This window comes from Schistocerca cancellata, chromosome 6 (assembly GCF_023864275.1).
Source record: "Schistocerca cancellata isolate TAMUIC-IGC-003103 chromosome 6, iqSchCanc2.1, whole genome shotgun sequence".
Classification (NCBI taxonomy): Eukaryota; Metazoa; Arthropoda; class Insecta; order Orthoptera; family Acrididae; genus Schistocerca; species Schistocerca cancellata.
This window is the reverse complement of record NC_064631.1, coordinates 41,617,457-41,641,443: the sequence shown is the minus strand read 5'-3', so window position 1 is coordinate 41,641,443 and position 23,987 is coordinate 41,617,457. Positions and strand designations below refer to the sequence as shown.

The following is a 23,987-nucleotide window of genomic DNA, read 5'->3' as shown; positions in this document are numbered from 1 at the left end:
AGTGGTACATATTGCTGCTGCGCATCTTGTCACATTCTTCGGCCCTTCATACCCTCTTTAAAATACACCTGGTTCTGTTCAGACTGCGATCCATGCATTGCTCACAAAATCTTGTAACCTCTGAACATTGTGAATGAGTTGGGCATACAGCAATGCCTTTAAATGTCTCCACAGCCAGAAACCCAACGGGTTCAGGTGCAGTGAACGGGAAGGCCGTGTGACCGGACCACCACGACCAATCCATCGCCAATGAAACGTTGCAGTGAGTACTTGTAAAAAAGCAGCGGGGTTGCATCCAGCTATTATGTTTTTCTTCCCCCCAAAACATTTGTTTTATTATCCATTACTTTCTCTCGGTTAACTGGAACTTATAAGTGTAATTATTGTACCTAAGAAGCTTCTTAATTAGAAATACCACTAATATAAAACTTCGTTTTCATTGTTCATATGTCAACATGTACTTGATTGCTAACTTCCTGATAACACACATGAAATAGCCATGTGAAGGACCCTAGCATTTATACAGCTAATACTGAAAATATGTTTAGCAACTTCTGCCCTCATTTAGTTTCAGAGTAATTAGTATTATTATCTGAAACATTGTTACTGAAATAAAACCCCATATTTTGGCAAACTAAACGGGGTAATTCAATTAGAGTCGTACCTAACAGTCGCAGTTAAACCGAATATCTCTCCACTGTTCTATTAATAGAGAATATTAATCGTTAACTGTAACTTAGGAAAAACCAGCAAACAACAATTGCTAATTTATGTTTTAATTGTCTTTAAGCACTGTGGGACTTAACATCTGAGGTCATCAGTCCCCTAGAACTTAGAACTACTTAAGTCTAACCAACCTAAGGACATCACACACATCCATGCTCGAGTCAGGATTCGAAACTGCTACCATAGCAGCAGCGCGGTTCCGGATCAGTTTTAATTACTGCAGATTTATAAGAGGAGGTGGCTGGAAGCTTTTTTAGTCAGTCCGCGGAATGTTGTGAAAGGTACAAGATCTATGTCCACCAAAACGGAGAAATGTACCGCGGACGCTTTAGCATCAGTTACAAGTCGAAAAATGATTTTATTTGATCTATGCCCTTTGTCCGAGAGTTTATTTAATGACTGTTCTTAATGATTGACTGTTAACTGGTAATTAGTTTTATAAACTGTGTTGAACTTCAACAATAGCTAACGAAAACTATATAACAATAGATTCCGAGTGAGCAGTGTTATTTTCATATGAAGCTTACTCTCCTCATCGTTTTCGCATTGATATCATTGTTGTACTTCAAGGTGAGTGATCTGAGAACTTTATTCAGTGTCTGTGTTAACGATTTATTTGCCACACGTTAATAATTGCGTTTAATTACTACTTCTTAGGTTATTGCACTCGAACAGTCACGTTACACAACATCAACAGAGTGTGGTACGTGGCAAATCATTAATCTGTGCATAAATTATAGTAAGTGAGATTCAATCTGGCTATAACATCAAAGTGCAATTAAAGTGTTTGGACCGTAAACCTGGTGTGAACCACATGATTTAAAATAGCCTACTTTAGACCACTTTTCAGCCAGATTCGACAGACATCCAACTACCAATGGCATATTGGCACAGGTAAACACGGTTTTGCTACATGAGTGGCGCTATATCCTGCATAAACCACAGGCCTCGTCTTTCTGCAAGGGTGTAGCGCTCTCCAATAGTGCTGGTAATTCATTGCACTAAAATCGGTGCTACACAGCACCTGTTAACCTGTTTGGTAAAACATATGGCCCTATGAATCTGGCACTGACAATTCCTGTCCATGCACTGATACTGAAACGATCCTGGTGCCTCACATCCATGATTGCTCAAGGATTTGCATCTGCCCATACTTGCTTACTGTGGTAATTTACTATCCATCTCTTGCAAATCCTGCTTCATCTGTAAATATTACGAATTACTCGTCACATGTAAAGCGGCCCATTTCTCAACAGGTAATTGTTTCCGGACATACACTCCTGGAAATGGAAAAAAGAACACATTGACACCGGTGTGTCAGACCCACCATACTTGCTCCGGACACTGCGAGAGGGCTGTACAAGCAATGATCACACGCACGGCACAGCGGACACACCAGGAACCGCGGTGTTGGCCGTCGAATGGCGCTAGCTGCGCAGCATTTGTGCACCGCCGTCGCCAGTGTCAGCCAGTTTGCCGTGGCATACGGAGCTCCATCGCAGTCTTTAACACTGGTAGCATGCCGCGACAGCGTGGACGTGAACCGTATGTGCAGTTGACGGACTTTGAGCGAGGGCGTATAGTGGGCATGCGGGAGGCCGGGTGGACGTACCGCCGAATTGCTCAATACGTGGGGCGTGAGGTCTCCACAGTACATCGATGTTGTCGCCAGTGGTCGGCGGAAGGTGCACGTGCCCGTCGACCTGGGACCGGACCGCAGCGACGCACGGATGCACGCCAAGACCGTAGGATCCTACGCAGTGCCGTAGGGGACCGCACCGCCACTTCCCAGCAAATTAGGGACACTGTAGCTCCTGGGGTATCGGCGAGGACCATTCGCAACCGTCTCCATGAAGCTGGGCTACGGTCCCGCACACCGTTAGGCCGTCTTCCGCTCACGCCCCAACATCGTGCAGCCCGCCTCCAGTGGTGTCGCGACAGGCGTGAATGGAGGGACGAATGGAGACGTGTCGTCTTCAGCGATGAGAGTCGCTTCTGCCTTGGTGCCAATGATGGTCGTATGCGTGTTTGGCGCCGTGCAGGTGAGCGCCACAATCAGGACTGCATACGACCGAGGCACACAGGGCCAACACCCGGCATCATGGTGTGGGGAGCGATCTCCTACACTGGCCGTACACCACTGGTGATCGTCGAGGGGACACTGAATAGTGCACGGTACATCCAAACCGTCATCGAACCCATCGTTCTACCATTCCTAGACCGGCAAGGGAACTTGCTGTTCCAACAGGACAATGCACGTCCGCATGTATCCCGTGCCACCCAACGTGCTCTAGAAGGTGTAAGTCAACTACCCTGGCCAGCAAGATCTCCGGATCTGTCCCCCATTGAGCATGTTTAAGACTGGATGAAGCGTCGTCTCACGCGGTCTGCACGTCCAGCACGAACGCTGGTCCAACTGAGGCGCCAGGTGGAAATGGCATGGCAAGCCGTTCCACAGGACTACATCCAGCATCTCCACGATCGTCTCCATGGGAGAATAGCAGCCTGCATTGCTGCGAAAGGTGGATATACACTGTACTAGTGCCGACATTGTGCATGCTCTGTTGCCTGTGTCTATGTGCCTGTGGTTCTGTCAGTGTGATCATGTGATGTATCTGACCCCAGGAATGTGTCAATAAAGTTTCCCCTTCCTGGGACAATGAATTCACGGTGTTCTTATTTCAATTTCCAGGAGTGTATAATTATTGGAACTTACCTTCTAGTTTTGTCCGAACTACCTGCAATAGGAATGTGTGAGACTTTCTTCAAGCATCCTATATTTTATCATCTTCATTTATGACTTAGAACTACTGATGTATAAAGTAGCGCAATGAAACCATAGATCAATGTGAAAACCTATCAGCCGGCCGATGTGGCCGAACGGTTCTAGGCGCATCAGTTTGGAACCGCGCGATCGCAATGGTCGCAGGTTCGAATCCTGCCTCGGGCATGGATGTGTGTGATGTCCTTAGGTTAGTTAGGTTTAAGTAGTTCTAAGTTCTAGGGGACTGATGACCTCAGATGTCTCATAATGCTCAGAGCCTTTTTTGAAAACCTATCAGCTTCGCCTGCCGAAAAGACCGCCAGGGCTTATACTTTATTCTTTCGCACATACTGGTTAATCAAGAGACTTCATTTTCCCCTTTCAGCAATATTTCTATCTTTACTTTCATAATTATTGTAATTTTCTCGATTAGATTAATTTACCTGCAATAACTTGCGTGTTCAGTATGTGAGACTGAACTGCGTCTGACCTCCAGCGTCTTTTAGCTATTTAATTAATCACGACATAGTGTTTGGTCGCAACTTCATCAATATAACAGGCTGTTGAGGTCATCGACATCCATACCTGGGTGACCTGGTTTAGGGCAGGGATGCTCGCCCTCGCTACTGCGCTGTTAAAAATACAATATAAAAAAGTATCAGGACATCCCTGTGTAATGCGGAATGACCATTAGGTGTCACAAGATGCGGACCTATCAATATAAAAGAGTGTAGGGGTCGGGGGTATTCTGTAAAGTTCGTGCACACCAAATTTTGTTTCATTTATGAGTGTGTCCACAAACGTAATCTGGCACAATTAAAAAAACCAAGTATAAAATAAAATTAAACACCAGTTAATAAATAATTTGCAAACAAGTTTCCATTCAACTTATTGCAACTAAAGAAACTGAGACAATCTTCATTTAACTTACAACAGTTAAAGAAAAGTTTTCAAGGAAATTTGCCACATTTAAATAGGCAAACAATTTAAATGCAGTGCCTTGTGGTTTAACCTCACTGGTAAAAAAAGGAAATCTCGAATAGTTTTCATAACAAATAGAACGGGTGCCGGCCAGTCTGGCCGAGCGGTTCTAGGCGCTTCAGTCTGGAACCGCACGACCGCTACGATCGCAGGTTCGAATCCTGTCTCGGGCATGGATGTGTGTGGTGTCCTTATGTTAGTTAGGTTTAAGCAGTTCCATGTTCTAGGGGACTAATGACCTCAGATATTAAGTCCCATAGTGCTCAGAGCCATTTTAACCATTTTTTTTTAATAGAACGGGTGGGCAGGTTATGTCTATTTTTGGCAGTGCAGCTTTATTGTAATTAATGATTTTACGAATCTGACTCAAGAAAACTGCCGCTATAAAAGCTCATAGGTTTATTGTTGTATCACTCATTACAGTCTATTCAAAAAAGGCAGGCAACTTTCACCACATCGTGAACAATTTTTACTTGTGACTAACAGTAAGCCACGCCATTTCCCTTATTCAGAAGAGAAGTACTGGATGAGACTGACACCGGTCAGATAAGTGTGATGGTCGGAACGAATCTGAGACACTTAACGGGAGATTCCTACGACCATACAGAAACTGTCTATGTAATTCATTGACTTCACTGATTTCTTTTATTTTATTTTATTGATTTCTTCTGTAGGAGCAGATTTAAATAAAAGACGGAATGCAAATCAATAGAACGTCTTATTACAAAGGAAATTTGGTCTAATACAATCACGGAATTATCTCGTTACTGAGGCCTGCTCTTCTGCAACCTGACATAATGTCTGAGGGGCGGAACAACTTCCTCAGCAGCCTGGACTCTCCGCAATGGCGAAGGAAACGTAACAGGAAAGGAATCACGGAACCCGATCGATGTGACAAAGGAATTAGGTTATTAATCAACAAGAGAAAGAAGTAATAATATGCAACCGTCACTAATGGAGAATAAACAGAGGGAAAGAGCGGTACAAAAGGAATTAAGCGGTAAAGCGACTTCCCATCCGCAAATTAAGGAAATCTCGATAAGATCCATCACATGGTTCTTCATTTGAGAAATATGGATTACACCACCGCGAGATGATGATGATGATGTTTGGTTTGTGGGGCGCTCAACTGCGTGGTTATCAGCGCCCGTACAATTTCCCAATCTTTGCTCAGTCCAATTTCGCCACTTTCCTGGATGATGATGAAATGATGAGGACAACACAAACACCCAGTCATCTCGAGGCAGGTGAAAATCCCTGACCCCGCCGGGAATCGAACCCGGGACCCCGTGCTCGGGAAGCGAGAACGCTACCGCGAGACCACGAGCGGCGGACTCACACACCACCGCGAGTGCAAGGAGCAGCTAAGACATTAATTTAATATAAGGCCAACCACTCGCCACGTGGTCATGTATTCTAACACGAAGGAGCACGGGCATATGTGATAAAAACTATGTTTTATAAAATATTACTTACACACGCATATTACGAAAATGCATAGAAAACGACGTTCGAGTCTATACAGTAACTTTAAAAACAGATTGTTCTTCTCTGACGTGGACAACGGCTGGCTGCGCTCATTTGAATTACTTAGCGGACAAATATCTAACGCCAAGTCCAGAATCACTTAGAAATCGCTTAATTTACGGGGGAGAAATGTATAGAAAGCGGAAAATACTAATGCTTACTAATTAACGAATTCCCCAACGCTCTTCTGGCGCCGCAACTAAACGAATTTGGTGCTCACTGAGAACATTCCAAAGTCTGCAACATGCCGCTTCAATCCGCTAGCAGCAACTGACTACGTTTCCTTGTCTCCGGAGGAGAGTTGGGTCCGTTGGGCGCGAGAATTGGCGACCCCCCGAACCGGTCAGTCAGAGGGCTCAGATCTTGTCGTGTGACTGGATGTCCTTCTAGCTGGCGGCCCGTAATTACAGGGCTGGATCGTGATTCGCCAGAATTCTGTCCGAGTTTCCTCAGGGAAACCTGTTTACAGCACAAAAAGTTTGTGAGAAGTGAAGCTTCGAAGTTAGTACTTCGGCTTGTGAGAGAAACAAAAGTGACTACTTTGGCCTCTACAGATTATTCAGACTGCTGGCCCACGTTTCCGAGAACAACGATCACGGAAAGAAAAGGAAGCCATCGTAGATACACCAGGGAGACTATTGAATTGGATGTAAAAATGACAAAAATACGTGGCTCCCATCCTCTCTCTCTCTAACCAGTGTGAAATTAGCACAGAAAATTGTCCAGCCACACAGGAATGTTGCTGCAGATTATGAAGTGACGAAACGATATATAGTTTGATTAAAAAATTTAAAAATATGTGAAAGGAGAGCATAATGAAGGAGAATGAACGTACATTTTCCAAACTTTCAATTAAAAATCAGAGTTACTCTACCGTTAGCACGATTAACAGAGAGAATCAGAGTTCAGTAATTGAAAATATAAACAGAATTATTATCTGCTCTTCTGTGGTAACGTCACTCATTCGACACATCGACCAAGGTCTGCTTATTACAGACGAACGGATCATTAACGGTAAACATGAGCACTCGTGCTAATCGGCCACTTAACTACAACATAAAGAAAACAGAGTTATACACATACCGTACATGTAATTACATAAAGGAATACGCCAATCAGTGGGCCCTGGAACATAATCCGCGGCGAAAATAATTACCTACTAAATTTCCTTGTAACATCACTGCATTTGAAAATCGCAATATATATGTATTACCAATAAAACACAAGGAAAGTTAGGAAACGCGACAGACAAGACTTGGAACGTGGCCTTAAAAGTAACCAAATACATGTTAGCTCCAGTATATGGAAAACACCATACTAAACCTTTAATAGCCTCTAACACTGTTAGTCTAATTTCGCCAAAATGCGGCCAGATAGTTGCAAAAAATTGGGTCTGCAGTCATGAAACCATTCGTTCAAGTTTAACGAATGATGGTTCATCAGTTTCAACGTAGTCCAGCTACGCGGACAGATTCCAGCAAGTCATCAGTGGAACGCGTCCAGTAATCTGCAGCCAAGAGCTTAGGCCTCTTCCGTCCTTCCAGACGCGCGACACACAAGGACGACTACCGATGAACTGCTACGTTTCCTCACGGTCCGCGACATGAAACTGTCCAAAATTTCCAAGAGCAAATTTTGCATCAGATTTGGTCGCCTCAGTCGCGCTGGTGTTCAACTGTAGGTGAAATAAAAGCTAATAAGTGTGTTAAATGTAGGTGTATGAGTGATTCTTATATGTATTTGTTTTATAATGCCGTAGGAATGGAGGCAATTTAATGGAGTCGTACAGTGGCAAGAAGGTGGTTTGCGGCAAAACAGAATCCACGGCCGCACGACATAAATAATGGCGCAGCTGTCCACACCAGCATCAGCGCGGGGCTGCAAATAGTACTAACGCGACCGTTAAAATAGGAGGAGAACGCTGTTCTTTTGCTTGGAAAATGGGTCAGAATGAAATTAACATAGGGCTTATCGTCAGTACGGTCTCAACTTCTCAGGTGGGTAGTTCAGTTTTGGCTTCAGAGTCAATCGAAGTAGTCGGTGATTGGCCACAGGAATTTTGGTAGTGCGTCAACGATTTTTTAAAGTCAGCATTACTCATCCAGTAAATGATGTGAGGCGTGTGGCTCACTAATTAGTAAAGAACTGAAGCAGCGTCAACTTACCAGCAAAGAGCGGTGTTAAGGGTTTTCCGTGAGAGGTTACTTACTTGGATGTGTATCGGAAGTCTAAGTGTTGAATCTGACTTTGTTAAAGCTTAATTTGCGGGTAACTTAATGTGATTTAATAAAGCAGTACTGGATGCATTGCAGCTGCTGTTCGCCTTTTGTGTGTTGGACGAGGTTAAATTGATTTGTTTCGTGATATTTGGTTCGAATGGGAGATCGGAATGTTCTCAACTACCATAATAAAAGTAGTGCCTCTGTGTAGCTCGTTCAGAGTTGGTTGAATCGAAGCTTTTGGATTCATTACGGCATTGTTGTGTATTTGTGAGTAATGTGTGTTATTGTAGCCCCACTGCATGTTCAGATGATTTTTTAACAGTACAAGTGGGCGGAACGTTATATGATAACAGCATTTGGTGACTGCTTTAATTTTGCAATTAAGATTTGAGGGTTTAATTTTATACTCACTGCGAATGAACAAGTACCCATGGAACTGTTTGACTGAGCAGATAGAGGTGGTCCTTCCACTTTGACTAGAAGGCTAAGAGTGGCTTAAATTGGCGTCTTTAGTTTGCGCGATGTATTGGTCAAACATGTGAAGTTCCTCTGTAGCCCAACCTGTTAAATGTCCGAGTTTGAGTGGCGGTGGCCCTTAGTTTATTCTTGTTTATTTGATTGATATTTAGTCCGAATGTCATGGAGCTGCCAGTCCTCTAACATACCAACGTATAACTTTATTTTGAAATAGAAACGTTGTTTAAAAAATGGTTCAAATGGCTCTGAGCAATATGGGACTTAACTTCTGAGGTCATCAGTCCCCTAGAACTTAGAAGTACTTAAACGTAACTAACCTAAGGACATCACATGCATCCATGCCTGAGGCAGGATTCGAACCTGCGACCGTAGCGATCGCGCGGTTTGTTGTTAAAAAAGAAATATATAGCGTGATTCACCTAAAATTTGCACCGCAAATATTTCGGCAATGGAAAATCCTAGTGATCTGTGGTATTCATAGAATGGATTGGTAATCATGGGATAGTATTGTTAGCCAATAAACAAATTGTAATAGTACTTGGAAAGTGTATTTTTTGTGCAAAGGTACACTTTTTCAAACTGAACAAAGCATATTGACATTAACAAACTAAAATTAGGAAAAATTAGAATGCCAGTGGTGTTTGTTGCAGGTTTCTAGTGCAAGTCGTTTATGAGATATCGTATTTTGAAAAGTTCCCACATAAACACTTGTGCAACATCTGTGGTACCACACACTAAAGAACAATACAAATGATTTCACTAGTTATGTGGATTGCGACCAGTAGCGAGACAATTGGTCATCACAGGTTATGCTCAAAACTACCATCGGCAGCGGCAATACAAGCTTCCAATCTGGTTGGAACGACTGCTGCACACGCGCTACCATTTCAAGAGAGATGTCCGAGCAGGCAGAAGTAGAACGTCCTTACATGTCATCGAGTGTAATTGGTATGTCCCCAGGACGTTGTCCTCGATGGTGAGTGTTCATCGGAGGTGAGGGTATCATCTGGAGTGCCCCAGGGAAGTGTGGTAGGTCCGCTGTTGTTTTCTATCTACGTAAGTGATCTTTCGGATAGGGTGGATAGCAATGTGCGGCTGTTTGCTGATGATGCTGTGGTGTACGGGAAGGTGTCGTCGTTGAGTGACTGTAGCAGGATACAAGATGACTTGGACAGGATTTGTGATTGGTGTAAAGAATGGCAGCTAACTCTAAATATAGATAAATGTAAATTAATGCAGATGAATAGGAAAAAGAATCCCGTAATGTCTGAATACTCCATTAGTAGTGTAGCGCTTGACACAGTCACGTCTACACTCCTGGAAATTGAAATAAGAACACCGTGAATTCATTGTCCCAGGAAGGGGAAACTTTATTGACCCATTCCTGGGGTCAGATACATCACATGATCACACTGACAGAACCACAGGCACATAGACACAGGCAACAGAGCATGCACAATGTCGGCACTAGTACAGTGTATATCCACCTTTCGCAGCAATGCAGGCTGCTATTCTCCCATGGAGACGATCGTAGAGATGCTGGATGTAGTCCTTGTGGAACGGCTTGCCATGCCATTTCCACCTGGCGCCTCAGTTGGACCAGCGTTCGTGCTGGACGTGCAGACCGCGTGAGACGACGCTTCATCCAGTCCCAAACATGCTCAATGGGGGACAGATCCGGAGATCTTGCTGGCCAGGGTAGTTGACTTACACCTTCTAGAGCACGTTGGGTGGCACGGGATACATGCGGACGTGCATTGTCCTGTTGGAACAGCAAGTTCCCTTGCCGGTCTAGGAATGGTAGAACGATGGGTTCGATGACGGTTTGGATGTACCGTGCACTATTCAGTGTCCCCTCGACGATCACAAGTGGTGTACAGCCAGTGTAGGAGATCGCTCCCCACACCATGATGCCGGGTGTTGGCCCTGTGTGCCTCGGTCGTATGCAGTCCTGATTGTGGCGCTCACCTGCACGGCTCCAAACACGCATACGACCATCATTGGCACCAAGGCAGAAGCGACTCTCATCGCTGAAGACGACACGTCTCCATTCGTCCCTCCATTCACGCCTGTCGCGACACCACTGGAGGTGGGCTGCACGATGTTGGGGCGTGAGCGGAAGACGGCCTAACGGTGTGCGGGACCGTAGCCCAGCTTCATGGAGACGGTTGCGAATGGTCCTCGCCGATACCCCAGGAGCAACAGTGTCCCTAATTTGCTGGGAAGTGGCGGTGCGGTCCCCGACGGCACTGCGTAGGATCCTACGGTCTTGGCGTGCATCCGTGCGTCGCTGCGGTCCGGTCCCAGGTTGACGGGCACGTGCACCTTCCGCCGACCACTGGCGACTACATCGATGTACTGTGGAGACCTCACGCCCCACGTGTTGAGCAATTCGGCGGTACGTCCACCCGGCCTCCCGCATGCCCTCTATACGCCCTCGCTCAAAGTCCGTCAACTGCACATACGGTTCACGTCCACGCTGTCGCGGCATGCTACCAGTGTTAAAGACTGCGATGGAGCTCCGTATGCCACGGCAAACTGGCTGACACTGACGGCGGCGGTGCACAAATGCTGCGCAGCTAGCGCCATTCGACGGCCAACACCGCGGTTCCTGGTGTGTCCGCTGTGCCGTGCGTGTGATCATTGCTTGTACAGCCCTCTCGCAGTGTCCGGAGCAAGTATGGTGGGTCTGACACACCGGTGTCAATGTGTTCTTTTTTCGATTTCCAGGAGTGTATTTGGGCGTAACATTGCAGAGCGATATGAAGTGGGACAAGCATGTAATGGCAGTTGTGGGGAAGGCGGATAGTCGTTTTCGGTTCATTGGTAGAATTTTGGGAAGATGTGGTTCATCTGTAAAGGAGACCGCTTATGACACTAATACGACATATTCTTGAGTACTTCTCGAGCGTTTGGGATCCCTATCAGGTCGGATTGGGGCGAGGGCATAGAAGCAAGTCAGAGGCGGGCTGCTAGATTTGTTACTGGTAGGTTTGATCATCACGCGAGTGTTACGGAAATGCTTCAGGAACTCGGGTGGGAGTCTCTAGAGGAAAGGAGACGTTCTTTTCGAGCATCGCTACTGAGGAAATTTGGAGAACCAGCATTTGAGGCTGACTGCAGTACAATTTTAATGCCGCCAACTTACATTTCGCGGAAAGACCACAAAGATAACATAAGAGAGATTAGGGCTCGGTACAGAGGCATATAGGCAGTCATTTTTCCTTCGTTCTGTTTGGGAGTGGAACGGGGAGAGAAGATGATAGTTGTGGTACGAGGTACCCTCCGCCACGCACCGTATGGTGGATTGCGGAATATGTATGTATATGTAGATATAGATATGTCCTTCTAGATAGCATCTTGCAGCTTTCCCCACAGAAAAAAGTCTACAGGTATCAAACCTGGGGAGCGGGCCAGTCAAGGTACAGGTCCTCTGCATCCAATCCAACGATTTGGAAACAACTCGTGAAAGCATACTGTACTACTTCGTGCACTATGTGCAAGACAACCATCGTGTTGGTACCACAGTTCCTCCTAGTCTGCAGAGGAGCGTCTTGTAGAATCTGTGAAAGATGGTCTGTTAGGAGGCTGCAATACTTGTGTATTCCGTCTATGAAGCATGGGCCTATGAGCTGATGGTTCACTATCACACACCACACCTTTACACTCCATGGACGCTGACGTTCCACCTGACAAAGCCAACAAGGATTGTCAGCAGACCAATGTGCACATTTCGTCGATTCATCTGGAATAACTGGAACAAGGGGTTCCATTACTAAACATGATGCAGTATTCAGTCTTAATGCCCATGTACAGAAGTTAACACGATTCTCATAATCGTTTCCATGCAGTTCTTGAAGGAGAGAGATGTGATAGGAATCTAACCTACGTCGATGGAGAATGCGTAGGACCCTTGCCTGACCCACGTCACTTCCTGCTGCGTTTGTAATTTCCCGCTCTTCTGTCGACACTTGCTTCCTTCTGTTACGTCGTGTAGGTGTTACACCACCACTTTCATGTATCTGGTTGAAGTGATTGATAAATATTTGCCGAGATGATTGTCGTTTATTGGGGTATCCTATGACGTACACCTCAAAAGAACAAACTGACAGTGTTAATCACCCGTTTAAAAGAGCACTCTGGTCACTTTTGAACGACATAGATACTGTAACAGTTATACCAGGCGATCACGTGACGCTCTACTGCCGACGAGTGACAGTGAAATGGTGTGTTCGGACCAGTCGGTTGTATGGAACCATTGCGTTAATGTAGGTCGATTCAGAAATGTGGCGGAATGGCAACTATTGTGCTTGGATGTCTTCGTGTACACACCGTAAATGGGGTCCCACATTTCTTGTGCTACGTGACTACAGTGGTGGACCACTCGCAGCTATGAAACGAGGTGCAAGAAGAGAGGTCGTAAAACGGTCGTAACTGACAGACACCGGATACGATTGTCACGCCTTATCAACGACAACAGATATTCCTGTTGTGTGTGAAGGCAGTTTGCGAGCGAACATGATGAAGAACATTAAGAGTCGAGTACCTTGCTCACAGCGGCACATTAAGCTGCATGTCTTCAGTGGACCACACACCACAGAAATTGATTGGAGGCGCTTAGAGTCGCAATTTTGTCTCTTTTCAAGTGACCAAAAGCCTAGTGTGCACCGACTGTCCAATGGGGCGTTTAACCTGTAGTTTGTGTGTGTGTGGGGGGGGGGGGGGGGGTGAGGGGGGGGATGTAGGATGGGGGCAGGAGGGGAAGGAGGGGTTCTTCGCAACAGACTTCTGTGATGTTCTTGGGGGCGTTTTGCGGTCTATGGATAGGGAAGACTCATTAAGGCTGCTATGAAGATGACCCGGGATTCGGAAAGAATTTTCGTTCTGCAGCAGAGAGTGCACTCTTTGACAGAATAAAACTGTGTGGTGGACAAGAGCTCGAAAATGGGGTCATTGCCTTCTGTGAAGTTTGGAAAGTAGAAGATGAAGTACTGGCGAAGGTAAATCTGTGACGGCGTGTCGTGAATCGTACATGGTAGCTCAGTCAGTACAGCAATTGTCTGCAATAGGCAAAAGTCGCAGGTTCGAGTCCCAGACCAGAATACAGTTCTCATTTGCGAGAAAGGTTCATGAACCAGGATGTTTATTTCAATGATGTCGGTGACCACCTAGATGTTTCACTCCCGTCCTTCGAGGTGACCACAGTCGTGTTCACAAGTCTGCAAGCATACTAACACTCGGGCACACTCTTGCATCTGGACTGGCACCACCTTGTCTCAGTCTCACAGGAAATGCTTGCAGCTATTTGGATGAAACTTGGCATTCGAAATCCCTGCAGTTTCGTAGCTCTAGGGACTTTAACCATCAATGAGTGGCTTCAGCTAGGCATAGTAAATTTGAAGAAATTTGTGGACTCTGTTCCTCGAGCAGCTGAGGCTACTATCTATGCTAGATGTGACGTTACACGGCACTAGCCAGATGTAAACTAGGTTTGAGTATTTTTTTTTTTTTACGTACTTACACGTGTTATTAAAATTGCAATGTTTCGAACAAACTGTCTTCTGGTCCCCGTAATTTCGTTAAAGAAACTTTCTTCAGATTATTAAAGGTTGTTCCACTACCCATCTTCTGCACTAGACCATACTCCCATTCACAGCAATCATTAGGTGTACTTATTATTTTGTACTAATTGATTATCATTATTATTGAGGTTTGGTTCGGTCTCATGTTATTATTATTATTGTTATTATTATTGTTATTATTATGAAGCAGTTTATTACAAACAACTTGAAAGAAAATAACAAACTTTACATTGCAAGCTTGCACCTTTGTCATGACTGCCCCAATGACAAAGTTGCGTTAGACAGCGACTGCACAGGTCGGCGTACTAGTTCTGCCGTTTAATGCTTGCATCGGCAAGGGTCGTTTAGTTTCTGTCATCGACTCTCCATTGCTGTACCGTCATTTGTTTATTACTGTGAAATTACATAAGGGACATCCCAGAAACTATTTCGATGAAGGTGCTTCTCTTTTGAGCTTTCCATCATTTACTGAAAGTATATGTGTTTTGCTAATCAAATTACTTATCCTTCAGTTTCTGACCATGGCGTTAAGTAATTACCCAGCAAAGTCAGGAGTAAAAGGCTCGGATCTTAAGCCGTACTCACGCTGGTCTTGAACGCTAATATGAATGGGAAATTAAATCTCTGTCAGCGATGTACATCAGTAACATCGGTTACGCGAATTCCTCAGGTCAGATATTCGACAGTAACCTGGTGATCAGGTACCTGCTAGGCCCACCGGTTACCCAAACCACAATGGATGTACAGTTGACAGCTCATGCGACAATGCTGTGCCGCCCCTTGACAAACGTCTAATAGCAAGTAGTCCTCAAACAGAGGACTAATATGCAAGAGCAACTTGACCAACTTACGAAACAAACAACACTTGTTTGAACATGGACCATGATTGTGACACCACTCGAGAAAAAAAAAGCAAACTCAAAGTTCCACATTATAGTGCAACAGAAATGTAGACGCATATTCAGCATGAAATATTCCAAGCTGTAAACATAAAGCAATGAAAATCCTCCAGCTATATTTATCACACATCCACCCACCCACACACACACACACACACACACACACACACACACACACACACACACACAAGCACACAGAGAAACACACAGGTGACTGTGTTGACTGTACCACAGCATGAAAAATTCCAAGCTGTAAACATAAAGCAATGAAAATCCTCCAGCTATATTTATCACACACCCACCCACACACCCACACACCCACACACCCACACACCCACACACCCACATACCCAGACACACACACAGACACACACACAGACACACACAGGTGACTGTGTTGACTGTACCACTAATGGGAGTGGCGATACACAGTGTGCAAAAGACAACTGTTTACAACGTACCAAAGTGCTGTAGGTAAAGTCGAGGTGAACAATTTCATACAAGGAACTTGCGGTCTATCAAGTCCTGAAACACCCTCACATCGGTCCAAAGAAGCCACCCATACTACAAAGCATGCGCATCCGGCTACATTTTGCAATATCCTTTCGCCCTATTTACGCCATTCGCTTAGTCGTGCACTTACATATTATAAAACTCATGTTTGCGTAAATTTTTCCTCACAGATTTGTGAATTTTAATAGTGAAAAATTGAATCGTTTTGTTTCTCGGACATTCTTGCTATTAGACTAATGTGCTTGTTAGTGTTAACTTCAGATCGAATTGGAAACCTAATAACCTTTTGCGTAACGTGTCTAACAGTCATCCATCTTTCATAATCCTCACGGGAAAGATTAACTTATTAACGTTAACGGAAGCCGCTGGCAAAAGAAAGGGAGAGGGTATTAAAAATTTCGAGCGGCGCGCATACGCTTTGACTATCGTGGTTTTTGTAGGCCAATTTGAGAGATTTTTCTTGGATTGATAGATCACAAGTGCCCTATATCATGTTGATAGTCTCGACGTTCCTTACACATTTGTGGTATGTTGTGACCAGGTGTACAAAAGTAACCTATAATTGTGAAAAAGGTAAATGACTTACAGAAATGGTTGTTACAGCGCTGAATACAGTATACCTTCAAGTTTTATTTATAAATGTTCAATGGGCTATCTCTGGTAAGGTTTAGAGCCAAATCCTATGAAGCAAGTCTGGATGCATGGCGGCAACTGCTTGCGTTATCTGCCGTCACGGTGTACTGAAAACTGCGCCCATAGAAATTTGCTCCCAGAAAGGGTCCACTAATCCCCTTGCCCGGCAGGTAGAAGAGCTGAGGGACGCTACCTAGATGTTTTCGAGCTCATATTTTCAAGCCGTATCATACAGAACGCTGCAAATGAGAAGTTTAATTTTATGAGTGCAGCGACAGCTTTCAGAAAGAAATCGATACACATTGCAAAACTATGGAACGTGTATCAGATGCTGTCCAGGCCTTACTCATTTGATTAAAACTTCCAACGATTATACAAAAATCAGTTGACAATTATCACCCGATTCCTTGCACAAATTTCACGATTAAGAAGACTTTTTTCCGAAATTGTTCCCAAATTTATTTTTTCGCTAAGATTTTTCTTAACTTTGTGTGTTTCGATAGTGTTATGTAAGAGAATTCTTTTTTCAAAAGTCAAATTAGTTAAGAATTGTCTTGGTGTCACTATGAGTCAAGCACGACTGTCTAATGTAGCAGCTAGTCAATAAAAATGGGCTAGTTAATGACATTGACGCTGATGAGGCAATTTCAAAATTTGCAGCCAGAAAAGAAAAAAGAAATTCTAAGCTACGTGTTAGTCACAAGTGTTGTATTTTATGCTTTCGTGAGGTTGGAAATTAGGGGAGGGGGATGACGAAAGCTGCACCGGGTACCAGACTACCTAGCTACGCCACTGCATAGACATCAGTCTGAACCAAAGTAAAACATTGGATGTGTAGGTAACAAAATAGGGGTTTCTTTGTACAATCCCGTACAGGTTAGAAATCAATCACAGCAACTATCCACAAGACATTCAATAACATTTAAACAATTCATCAGTCTTAGCTCTACATCATTACAGTGTGTGTATGTGTTTTAGAAACCTTATAGAAAGAAAGCTTACGTTTTGCATCTACATACACACTCTGCAAGCCACAGTAAGAAAGCTTACGTTCTGCATCTACATACATACTCCACAAGCCACAGTAAGAAAGCTTACGTTCTGCATCTACATACATACTCCGCAAGCCACAGTAAGAAAGCTTACGTTCTGCATCTACATACATACTCCGCAAGCCACAGTAAGAAAGCTTACGTTCTGCATCTACATACATACTCCTCAAGCCACAGTACGGTGCATGGCGCAGGGTACTTGTACCACTACCAGTCATTTCCTTTCCTGTTCCACTCGCAAAAAGAACGAGGGGAAAACGACCATCTATGTGCCTCTATATGAGCCCTTACTTCTCACAACTTATCGTCGAGGACGTCACGCGCAATGTACATTGGCTGCAGTAGATATGTTTAATTTTAGCTCAGTATATCTTCATTCATCGTCATAAAAACCTAGCAAAAACAAATTTTGCGTTTGGTGTTTTACGTCGCGTCGACTGTTATTATCGTTAGAGATTTGGCGAAAAATACAAACTCTGCTTTTAGGCTGCTTATAAAGAAGAAATATGTACCAGATTTTACATTAGACCTGCAACAATATAAGTGTCAAAACAGCATCCAAATTCGTGCATTACTTTTTGCATTATGCTAGTACAAACAGGCACGCAGAATAAATTATAAAAATATTTTTTGCCGTCTATTGCGCTTCTATAGACCGTTCACATTACGTTTTCTTAACCATCTCCTATATTCAGACATCAGACACTCGTCAACTTGTTGTATGTATAGATTTGCTGGAAATTTAACCATAATGAAAAAATGAACACTGAGACAGAAGATGTGTTGCGAAATCATGATCTGTTATTTTAATAAATTAATTATGAAGAAATCAAGGCTATAAATGATTCAAGTTTCTAAAAATAAATATCTAAATAAGATAAAAGGTAAAACTTTTAAACATACAATACACGCGAAAAAATTTTACGTCTTCTACTGTAACTTCATATGCTTTCCTTTGCCTGATTGGATTATTCATAACGTCTAGAACTGCTACCTGCTTCTAATGGGAGGATTCACTCTCATCGTTTTTCAGACCCTTGCGGCTTGGGAGGATTCGGTACAATTTTTCTGACCGCGGGAGGATTCGGGGTTGCGCCCTCTACGACAGCTAGAGCGGTACAAAATCTGTTTGTTCATACAGTCAGCTATTCTGATGGGGATTATCTTTGGGGACGCAGTTCGGAAGTGTCTGGGGCACAGGTAGTTTGGGGTAATTACGATGGTCCGGGTGCAGGTAAGCTGCCACACAAAAAGGGAGCAGGTATTGGGCACAGATTTCACAGACTTCTTGTTAGGCGCAAATTTCCCTGCGCTCAGTTTTCATGAGTTCGTCGTCGCAGCTGGTCAACGTTCCCCGGAAGCAGTGGAACAAACACTCTGTCTTTAATGTAGCCCCATGCTCAGGAGTCCACTGGGGTTAAATCAGTTGGTCTTGGTGGCCAGGATATTGTTCCACCACGTCCAATCCAAGTCTGCACATTCCTACGGAGTGTAGCGGCGTCACCACATAAGGTAGTGTTAATGTGAATTTGCGACAACGGATTACAGCAGTACGCATAAGTCAGACTCAGGCTTGTTGATAATAGTTTTGAGCAACGTCAAATAGCAAAACATGTCGGGCCAACACGGGTGCAAGATTTTTGGAGACGGCGTGTTCAGCAGGACTATTTATTTATTTATTTATTTCATTAGCAGTACAGAGTAACCCTCTGCCTTGAAATGTAAGGTAGGTCAGGCGCTTCTAAATCTAGCAGCAAAGACTTCTTATTATTACAGTCTTATTGTTATACAGTTGTTAATGCAAAAAAGGAATGTAAAGAACATAATATATAAAAATTTCTGTGAGGTTACAGAGAATTGAATGCTTATCAGTTGTTGAAGGGTTTTTATATAATTTGTTTCTGCCCAGTTGATGAGAATATAATTTAAATAATGCAAATATCAAAGACACAAAAATGTAATACGGTAAGTGAGGTGAAAATAAGTTGCATTATGTAGAGGGAAGTACTATACTTTATTTGGATGTGTAATATAGTTCAAGAAACTCGTTGGTTGACAACCGCCTATTTCTGGCTATTTCAGGTGAGAATGTCTCACTAGAATCTTGAGCTATTCTCATCTGAAATAGTTTGTGTTTCTGTATTTTTATTGTGATGATAATATTACATGGAGTGTTGCACGTCAGGACACTACATGATATTAAGGTATTCAGTACTTGTTTCTCTGTCTTGTTGTTGGAAGTTGTATATTCTATCTGATACCTTAACTACATACTACTAGTACTATACAGATTAAATGATGATTGAGAATTTGGTACGTGAAATATATGAATTTTAGCTCTACATGAGGAATACACTTATGGTTGTAAATTCGTTAGTAGAAATAGACTGAAGAGCCAAAGAAGCTGGTATAACTGCCTAATACGTCCCCCGCGAGCACGGAGCAGTGCCACATCACGAGGTGGCATGGACTCGACTAACGTCTGAAGTACTGCTGGAGGGAACTGACACCATGACCCGTGCAGGGCTGTCCATAAATACGTAAGAGTGTAAGGCGATGGAGATCTGTTCTGAACAGCACGTTGCAAGGCATCGCAGATATACTCAATAATGTTCATGTCTGGCGAGTTTGGTGGCCAGCGTAAGTTCAGAAGAGTGTTCCTGGAGCCACTCTGTAGCAATTCTGGACGTGTGGCGTGTCGCATTGGCTTGCTGGAATTGACCAAGTCCGTCGGAATGCACAATGGACATGAATGAATGCAGCTGAACATACATGATGCTTACGGACGTGTCACCTTTCAGAGTCGTATCTAGACGTATCAGGGTTCCCATATCACTCTAACTGCACACGCCCCACACCATTACAGAGCCTCCACCAGCTTGAACAGTCTCCTGCGGACATGCAGGCTCCATACCCGTAGACGTCGATCTTCTCGATACAATTTGAAATTACACTCGTGTCCGGCCTGGCATCATGTTTCCAGTCATCAATAGTATAATGTCGGTGTTGACTGGCTCAGGTGAGGCGTAAAGCTCTGTGTGGCGCAGTCATGAAGGGTAGATGAGTAGGCCTTCGGCTCCGAAAGCCCATATAGCAGCAGTAACCTGCCTAACAACTGCGCAGACGCTTGTCATATACAGGGTGTTACAAAAAGGTACGGCCAAACTTTCAGGAAACATTCCTCACACACAAAGAAAGAAAATATGTTATGTAGACATGTGTCCGGAAGCGCTTACTTTCCATGTCAGAGCTCATTTTATTACTTCTCTTCAAATCACATTAATCATGGAATGGAAACACACAGCAACAGAACGTACCAGCGTGACTTCAAACACTTTGTTACAGGAAATGTTCAAAATGTCCTCCGTTAGCGAGGATACATGCATCCACCCTCCGTCGCATGGAATCCCTGATGCGCTGATGCAGCCCTGGAGGATGGCGTATTGTATCACAGCCGTCCACAATACGAGCACGAAGAGTCTCTACATTTGGTACCGGGATTGCGTAGACAAGAGCTTTCAAATCCCCCCATACATGAAAGTCAAGAGGGTTGAGGTCAGGAGAGCGTGGAGGCCATGGAATTGGTCCGCCTCTACCAATCCATCGGTCACCGAATCTGTTGTTGAGAAGCGTACGAACATTTCGACTGAAATGTGCAGGAGCTCCATCGGGCATGAACCACATGTTGTGTCGTACTTGTAAAGGCACATGTTATAACAGCACAGGTAGACTATCCCGTATGAAATCATGATAACGTGCTCCATTGAGCGTAGGTGGAAGAACATGGGGCCCAATCGAGACATCACCAACAATGCCTGCCCAAACGTTCACAGAAAATCTGTGTTGATGACGTGATTGCACAATTGCGTGCGGATTCTCGTCAGCCCACACCTGCTGATTGCGAAAATCTACAATTTGATCACGTTGGAATGAAACCTCATCTGTAAAGAGAACATTTGCACTGAAATGAGGACTCAGACATTGTTGGATGAACCATTCGCAGATGTGTACCCGTGGAGGCCAATCAGCTGCTGATAGTGCCTGCACACGTTGTACATGGTACGGAAACAACTGGTTCTCCCGTAACACTCTCCATACAGTGACGTGGTCAACGTTACCTTGTACAGCAGAAACTTGTCTGACGTTGACATTAGGGTTATCGTCAACTATACGAAGAATTGCTTCGTCCATTGCAGGTGTCCTCGTCGTTATAGGTCTTCCCCAGGCGCGAGTCATAGGCTGGAATGTTCCGTGCTCCCTAAGACGCCGATCCATCCTGTCGGGATACCTTCGTTCTGGAAATCTGTCTCGATGCAAACGTACCGCGCTACGGCTATTGCCCCTTGCTAATCAAATGGGCATCTGTCAACTCCGCATTTGTAAACATTGCACTGACTGCAAAACCACGTTCGTGATGAACACTACCCTGTTGATGCTACGTAGTGACGTGCTTGATGCTAGTACTGTAGAGCAATGAGTTGCATGTCAACACAAGCACCGAAGTCAACATTACCTTCCTTCAATTGGGCCAACTGGCGGTGAATCGAGGAAGTACAGTACATACTGACGAAACTAAAATGAGCTCTAACATGGAAATTAAGCGTTTCCGGACACATGTCCATATAACATCTTTTCTTTATTTGTGTGTGAGGAATGTTTCCTGAAAGTTTGGCCGTACCTTTTTGTAACACCCTGTAGAGCATATCTGGGATTCCTTGCAAAATTTGTTCAGAAGAGATCTCCATCCCCTCGTACTCTTACGGTTTTATGGACACCCCTGGCGGATTCCTGGTGTCAGGTCCGTTCCTTTAGTGTATATATACGTGGCGTCTGTTCTTTTGGATATGTCCTTGCGGTTGTGGTGATCACTGTGTCTGGATGGCATACTGATGAGCACATCTGCCAGTAACCAGGAGATTGGGTTTCAGTCACTGTTTCAACTTGTCCCATTGATATAAATCAATGCCCACTGGCAGCTAATGCCTTTGATTCCATTGTGTCGTGATTCATAGTGGCTGCCGGATCAAAATGACGTCCAAAAGAACAGATACCACACGTATACTCTATGAAAGGGTCTGAAGACTTAGGACTGAAAGTTACAAAAAAAAAAAAAAAAAAAAGTGTGAGACCCACGTTATAAATGACCCGTGGCATATAGTGGTGGTGACGCTGGCGGCGGCGCCGGCGCTGTGGTCCGCGGGCGTCGTGCTGTCGGCGGCCGCTGTATCGGCCTGGTGGTTCAGCTACTGGCGGCGACGCGGCGTGCCACAGCTGTGGCCGCTGCCGCCGTACGGCGACGGCTGGGGCTGCGTGCTGCTGGCGCGCGACATCGGCGCGCAGCTGTCGCGGCTGTGCGCCGCTGCCGCGTCGGCGTCGGCGCCGGTGCTGGGCGTCTACCTGCTGTGGCGGCCCGTGCTGCTGGCCAGGAGCCCGCAGGCGGCGGCGGCGGCGCTGCGCGCGCTGCACGACCACGGGCTGGCCGCCAACGTGCCGCCGCCCCGCGGCCTCTTCCACCAGGCGGGCGGCCGGTGGCGCCGCTCCCGAGAGCTGCTCGTGCCCGCCTTCTCCGGCACCACGCTGCGCGCCATCTTTCAGCAGGTGAGAGAATCCCACAACAGATGTGTTGTGTAAATACACTCCTGGAAATGGAAAAAAGAACACATTGACACCGGTGTGTCAGACCCACCATACTTGCTCCGGACACTGCGAGAGGGCTGTACAAGCAATGATCACACGCACGGCACAGCGGACACACCAGGAACCGCGGTGTTGGCCGTCGAATGGCGCTAGCTGCGCAGCATTTGTGCACCGCCGCCGTCAGTGTCAGCCAGTTTGCCGTGGCATACGGAGCTCCATCGCAGTCTTTAACACTGGTAGCATGCCGCGACAGCGTGGACGTGAACCGTATGTGCAGTTGACGGACTTTGAGCGAGGGCGTATAGTGGGCATGCGGGAGGCCGGGTGGACGTACCGCCGAATTGCTCAACACGTGGGGCGTGAGGTCTCCACAGCACATCGATGTTGTCGCCAGTGGTCGGCGGAAGGTGCACGTGCCCGTCGATCTGGGACCGGACCGCAGCGACGCACGGATGCACGCCAAGACCGTAGGATCCTACGCAGTGCCGTAGGGGACCGCACCGCCACTTCCCAGCAAATTAGGGACACTGTTGCTCCTGGGGTATCGGCGAGGACCATTCGCAACCGTCTCCATGAAGCTGGGCTACGGTCCCGCACACCATTAGGCCGTCTTCCGCTCACGCCCCAACATCGTGCAGCCCGCCTCCAGTGGTGTCGCGACAGGCGTGAATGGAGAGACGAATGGAGACGTGTCGTCTTCAGCGATGAGAGTCGCTTCTGCCTTGGTGCCAATGATGGTCGTATGCGTGTTTGGCGCCGTGCAGGTGAGCGCCACAATCAGGACTGCATACGACCGAGGCACACAGGGCCAACACCCGGCATCATGGTGTGGGGAGCGATCTCCTACACTGGCCGTACACCACTGGTGATCGTCGAGGGGACACTGAATAGTGCACGGTACATCCAAACCGTCATCGAACCCATCGTTCTACCATTCCTAGACCGGCAAGGGAACTTTCTGTTCCAACAGGACA

The 23,987-nt window shown here is 45.4% G+C and overlaps 1 protein-coding gene across 1 annotated transcript in view; it reads left to right on the top strand.

Moving 5' to 3' along the window:
- LOC126088134 (probable cytochrome P450 6a13) overlaps positions 1 to 23,987 on the top strand; it is a 208,499-nt gene that overhangs the window by 78,620 nt on the left and 105,892 nt on the right. Inside the window, exon 3 of the mRNA XM_049906251.1 lies at positions 22,535 to 22,974. Coding sequence (XP_049762208.1) covers positions 22,535 to 22,974 — 440 coding nt within the window. The remainder of the gene's footprint in view (positions 1 to 22,534; positions 22,975 to 23,987) is intronic.